This window comes from Octodon degus, unplaced genomic scaffold (assembly GCF_000260255.1).
Source record: "Octodon degus isolate 3935 unplaced genomic scaffold, OctDeg1.0 scaffold00001, whole genome shotgun sequence".
NCBI classification, from domain to species: Eukaryota; Metazoa; Chordata; class Mammalia; order Rodentia; family Octodontidae; genus Octodon; species Octodon degus.
In genome coordinates, this window is record NW_004524577.1 from 2278428 (window position 1) to 2284623 (window position 6196).

The 6196-nt window shown below is 51.8% G+C and overlaps 1 protein-coding gene across 3 annotated transcripts in view; it reads right to left on the bottom strand.

Moving 5' to 3' along the window:
- Positions 1-296: 296 nt before the first annotated feature.
- The window catches only part of Ears2 (glutamyl-tRNA synthetase 2, mitochondrial), a 25995-nt gene continuing 20095 nt past the window's right edge, over positions 297-6196 (bottom strand). For 2 of the 3 annotated variants that reach the window (XM_004622890.2, XM_023714584.1), the window contains 2 exons: positions 3358-3493; positions 297-1897 (listed from right to left, as the gene is read on the bottom strand). In XM_004622890.2, the coding sequence (XP_004622947.1) occupies positions 1814-1897; positions 3358-3493 (220 nt within the window). In that variant the 3' untranslated portion in view covers positions 297-1813. The remainder of the gene's footprint in view (positions 1898-3357; positions 3494-6196) is intronic. The other variant, XM_023714551.1, reaches the window with a different exon arrangement.

Here is a 6196-nt window from a genome sequence, read left to right on the forward strand (position 1 = left end):
CCCAGAACCACAAAAAAGGTGGAAGGGACAGCTGGCATGGTGGTACACACTGCTATTCAAGCACTTGGGAGGCTGAGGCAAGAGGAGCACAAGTTCAAGGCCAGCCTATGCTACATAGGAGTTCAAAACCAGACTATTCAGCAAAATCCTGTTTCAGAAAAAGAGGCTGTAATAGATTTCCTGAAGTAGCCTCACAAGTCAAACTCTACATCTGCTTTTTTTTTTTTTTTTCTGCTTGTTTTTTGAGAAAGGATCTTACAACATAGTTTAGACTGGCCTTGCACTATGTAGCCCAGGCTGCCTTTGAACTCACAGCGGCCCTCCTGCCTCAGCCTGCCAATACTGAGGTTACTGACATGCGCCATCACGCCTGGCTACCATTTCAACAGCCTACCAGTTACACAAGTTGGCATAGTAAATGCAGGCAGGACATACAAGGGCACGATTCCTAGGAGGCTAGAACACGCACACTGAGGCTGGCCGTCTGGAGAAGACTAGCACGCTGTGGGGGTTGGGCCCAGTTGCCGCCCTTCTTGCGCCTCAGCTGTTCCTCATCACCCAAGGAAGACAGTGCTTCAAAATCTGCAGACGACTTACTAGCAATGGTGGAAGAAGGGTAGACATGAAGAAACACACAAAAAGCAGGAAGGCTGTCCGTCTCCAGTCCGTGGGCCATGTCTGGAGAACTAGAGGACAACTTTGGGGGAGACAAATTCATCCCAAGGTCCAAGGACAAAGAGCAGCACAGAATACGGGTGCTGACCCTGGCACCCAAGAAGCTCCCTCCTGTGTCTCCTCCAAGGCCGCCAGTAACCCAGTTCGGGCCTGGTCTTGCTACTGTTAGACCTCCAAAGTGTGCCCGAGACCCAGGGTCCCCGAGTCCAGACAGGGTATGGGCTGTGTCCCCCTGCCCCCCAATGCCCTTGTGGGAGGCCTACCCTGCTATGCCACAGAATGCAGGCTGTGTATGCAGAGGCCTTAAAAAGGTGTCAAGATGAGGTGAAGCTCTGAGGGTTGCGCTAACCTAACCGACGTCCGGTAAGGAGAGGCTACGACACACAGAGACCAGAGAGGTGGGTGCCCAGAGGACGGCTGGAGAAGACACAGCTAGTCAGCAGCTGTCTGCAAGCCAAGAGGAGCCAACTGTGCCGCCACTGCACCCGGGCCTTCCAGCCGGCAGCCTCTAGTTCTGTGGCACACGTGGGCGTCAGCCTGCTGGCCTACTTTGGGGGGCTGGCTATGCTGAGCCAATGCCTAGCCTCTGCCCAGCCCAGGAGGGAGCTGCTGTCACAGCTTACATCTAGTTGCTCCCTTGGTCCCACTCACTCCCAGGTGCTTTGGGGAAGTCCCCAGATTCATGAGTTCGTCCCTCTGAGTTCACAGCTAACAGGACACTGGGAGGTGGGGCCCAGGGGGAGTGGGGGCCAGCGGGCGCCGCCTGGTTGGGCCTCCCCCCCCACTGCCCTCTGCTCGTGTAGCATGAGCTCTTCCCCCGCTGCCAAGCTGCCCGCCTTGGAACCACGTGACTGCGGACTAAATTCTCTGCACACTGAGCTGGCAAAGAGCTCCGCTCCTAGAGTTGAAGGCGCTGGGTGCCGCCACTCAGGAGGCAGCTGTGCGCGATTTCTCGGCGGAGCGGTGAGGACGGGTCTGCAGCGGCATCCAGTGCACCAAGCGGCACAGGACGATGATGCTTCCACGCTCGGCTCCCCACGCCTCCCCTTCGGGTGAGCCTCAGGCCGTCGCCTGGTCTGAAGGCAGCTTCAAGTCACAGGTTCCGGGGGCGGCCTCCCCCGGCCTCCACAGCTTCCCCCTAGCTGGAAAGCGCCTTCTGAATTCGTTCCTGCACTTCCTTCAGTCCCAAGGACACCATCATTTCGGCTACAGGCGGTCCTTGCTAAGAACAGAAAGAGCAATCACCTTCCGGTCTCATGCTATGCACAGCCCCCAGCTTCAGCAGCTCCCTGGGCCAGCCCAGCCGCCAGCCAGCATGCCAGGGAGCAGTCTGCAATTTACTTCATGATTATTTTTAATTAATTTATTTATTTATTTATTTTTGGTGGAACCGGGGATTGAACTCAGGACCTTGTGCTTGCCAGGGAAGTGCTTATTCCATTGAGCCATCTCCCGGGCCCCTTCATGATTATTTTAGGTTTTTTGTTTTGAGACAGGGTCTTACTATGAAGGTCAGGCTGGCCTTAAGAACTCATTATATGGTCCAGGCTGGCTCTGACCTCAAACCCACAACGATCCTGCTGCCTCAGCCTCCTGAGTGCTGGAACTACAGGCATGCACACCCCCCACACCAGACCAGCAAAGTTTGCATTTTATTGTTCTTCAATTTTTCACTGGTCTTCCATTATCCTAGATGGGGCTGGGAATACAGCTTAGCGGCACAGTACCTGCCTGGCAAGCACAAGGTACTGAGTTGAATCCCCAGTACCACCCCCCCCAAAAAAATCTGTCGGGCCGGGGACATGGCTCAGTGGAATAAGCACTTCCCTGGCAAGCGCAAGGGCCTGAGTTCAATCCCCGGTTCCGCAAAAAAAAAAAAAAAAAAAAAAAAAATCTGTCACAGGGTAGACAGATTACCACTAGATGAAGGAGGTCACAACAGCCTGCTTCCCTTTTTTTTCACAGTACTAGGAGGAATAGAACTCAGGACCTTGCACTTGCCAGGCAGGTGCTTATGCCTCTGAGCTGTATCCCTAGCCCCCTTGTTTTTTGTCTTTTTGAGACAGGGTTTCGCTGCAGAGTTCAAGCTGTCCGTGAACTCACTTTACGGCCCAGGCTGGCCTTGAACTCCACAGATGTGCACCGCCAGACCCAGCTGCTTGCCCTTTTTTTTTTTTTTTTAAATGAATTTAGGACGGGGTCTACAGGGTGTGCAGGTCTCACTACGTAGATCAGACTCATAGTGATCCTCCTGTTTTCAGCCTCCCAAGCTCTGGGATTACAGGCACGCACCACTAAGCCCAGTCTCAATCACTATCTCAATGCACCCCAGGAGCGGGGCCAGCGCGGCATGCTGGGGATTGAACTCCGGCCCCTGCACTCTGCCTAAGCAGGCACTTTAGTCTGCTGAGCTCTCTGGCCAGCCCTTGCTTTCCCATCTTAGGTGTCTATCCTCCCCAGTAACCTGAAAGCCCAGGAAGCAGGGACTGTCATCCTCCGCACTTCCCAGGGTGCTGGTACACAGCGCTACCCCAGAAACAGAGTCTGCTGAAGGACTCGAGCACAGAACTGACCGCGCTTCAGCCACTGTTGCGTCCCCCAAAGGGAGCCTGGCGCCTGCGGTGAGTTAGATGAGAGGAAAAGGGGAGGTCTGAGGGGCAGGCCGGCCACCGCACGCCTCACCAGCTGTCCGCTGAGGGCCACTCGGAGCAGCTTCATCACAATGCTGTGCTTGGTGCCTTGCAGCCCTTCTGACAGCCTCTTCAGCTCTCCATTCAGCACGTCCTGGGTTAACCTCAGATCAGCTCTTTCTAAAAGCCTAGAAAAGAGGCAGCTCGTGAGGTGGGCGCGTGGGCAACGGCAAGCAGGTGGGAGGGAAAGCTTCACAAGGTTATTGATCCACTATAGAAGCCTGGTTTGGGGGTAGGGGAGAGATAGCTGCCACCCCAGCTGGAAAAGGGAAAAAACAATGAAGGGACCACACACATTGCCAATCCAAGCAGGACTCTTAAGCCCCGTTTTAACAGGACTCATTAACTGCACTTTCTGGGTCATATAATCACTAGGTCCCAGTTTTCTTACCTGTAATGTGGGGATAATAATAGTACTGAACTACACAGGGCTGTGCCGGAGGGTTAGAACTTGTAAAGTGCTAAACAGAGTCCCTGAGCATATGGCAAATGCTCAGAAGTATTACATTTTATATTTCAAAAAAAAAGTTTAAAAATGAGTTAAGAATTTATTATATGCAAGAGCTCAGACACATTGCAAGAGGATCTAAAAAGAAATTTAACCAAACCAACACCCCAGTCGGTCAGAGGATACTCCCTTGGGAACGTAGCACCAAAGAACAGAGAGAAAGAAATCAGGAGACCCTGGTTCCAGAAGCAGCCCTCTCACCAACTTGCTATAAACCTTTTTTTTTCACAAATTAGCTGGGCGTAGTGGCGCATGCCTGTAATCCCAGCACTCGGGAGGCAGGAAGATCACCGCGAGTTCAATACCGCCTGGGCTAAAATGAGTTCAAGGCCAGCCTGAGCTGCATAGCAAGACCCTGTCTCAAAAAGACAAAGCAAACAAAACACAAATTTAAGCACTTCAGGGTCTAAAACTCCAACTCTCACCTCTGTAGCTGAGATCCACTTCCAAAAGCACATTCATGTTTCAAGGAAAAATCCCCATGAGGGCGGGCTAAGCAAACCTTGAACTGCAAATGCTCGAGAGGCTAGAAAAGCACGAGGCTGGAGATCCCCCCTCCAGGGTCACCCCGCACGTCAGTTCTGACACTGCCTGCTCCGGAGGGGTCCACGCAGCCTTTCTGCCCACGCCACGTTCTGCACTTCTAGCACTTCAGTCCCTGGACGTCACAGCAGCAGTGATCAGGCGGCCCTGCTAATGACCACCTTGATCCAGTGGAGCTGCTATAACAAAATACGGCAGGCTGGACAGCACCCTTCTCCCGGCTTGGGAGACTCAAGTCCAGGATCAGGATCGCAGCTGTGAGTGTGTGTAGGGCGGATTTCCGGGGCCTCACCAGGCAGAAAGAGGAAGGTTTCTAGGGCCAGCCAAATAGCTCAGCGATTAAAGCGCCTGCAAGCAGGCACGGGCTGGGGCCTATTGTGCCAGCCCGCCCCCAAGGCACGCTGAGGCAGCAATGGAGACTGGGCATAGTGGCGCGCACCTGTAATCCCAGCTCTTGGGAGGATGTAAACGGGGATCACTACGAGTCCGATCTAGTAGTGAGACCCTGAACACCCTGTAGACCCTTCCTTAAAAAAGAAAAAAAAAGAAAGAGTAAGGTCTCTCTCTGGGGTCTCTTACGTGGGCATCAGCCCATTCGCTCCTGCTAACAGCTATCTTCTAAAACCATCACTTTGGGGGTCAGGATTTCTACATCTAAGACTGGGAGACACAAACATTCAGACCGCAGCAAAAACGGTCACTTTTGTTGGAAACGGAAGCTCAGCTGCTGAGTTTCCAGCAGTTGATGAGGGATCCGTGTGTGCAGAAAGGCTGTTCCTAAGTCACTTCTGAGCCCGGTTCCCTGAGCTCTAATGGCACTGCTGGGAAGCAGGCTGCTAAGGAACTCATCGAAGAATGACAGGCCCCAGCTGGCCACTGAAGGCAGTGCACGGCATGCAATACCGGCGCAGGGCCTGGCCAGGGCACAGAAGGGACTTCTACTGATCTGGCAGCTTCGGAACATTAAGGTGTGGGATTTCCTGAGTTGACTGGGAGGCCCAGCGTTTCTGAAATCTCACCTAACGGCAGGGATACGAAGTTAGGACGCCGAGCCATGGTGCATTAGAACTAAAGGCCCACTGTGGCATGGCTCACATTGAGAGTATTATTAATAACAACGGCTCTTGGGAATGCAGCCCGGAGACAGGTTTGTAACACGCTTCAATGTCTATGCCAGGTCACTCAGCGCAGTACAGTGTTATCTGTAACAGGAACGTTTGGAAGAAACTCAACCACTCAACAATAGGAGAGGAGTCAAGGGGCTGGAGAGATGGCTCAGTTGAATAAGGGCTTGCCTGACAAGCCCAAGGGCCTGAGTTCAATCCCCAGCTCCGCAAAAAAAAAAAAAAAAAAAAAAAAAAAAGAGTCAACTTACAGTACAGTCATGTAAGAAATAAATTTAGCTACAGAAAAGAAATAGGACCCTCCTCAACTACTGGACACATCATTCCCAGCTATTTAGGGGCCTGGGGAAGGACAGAATGAAACTAGTTTGGAGCCAGGCTGGAAAACACAGTGAGAGACCCCATCTCTTAACAACAACAAAAAAAAAAAGATTATATTGTTAAGTGGAAAAATAGCCAAACAGAATGGTATTACTGTAGTATACCTTTGGGGTAAAAAAACAAGAACGTAAGAGGAGTATGTAGATATAATTAAGATGAGTAGTTCTAAAACTGAACAAATAGGAGAAAAGGATTAAAAAAAGGATTTCTAAAATATACGTCACCCTCCATAATGCCTAAATTTTAAACTGAGGCCTAAAACATTTAAATTATTA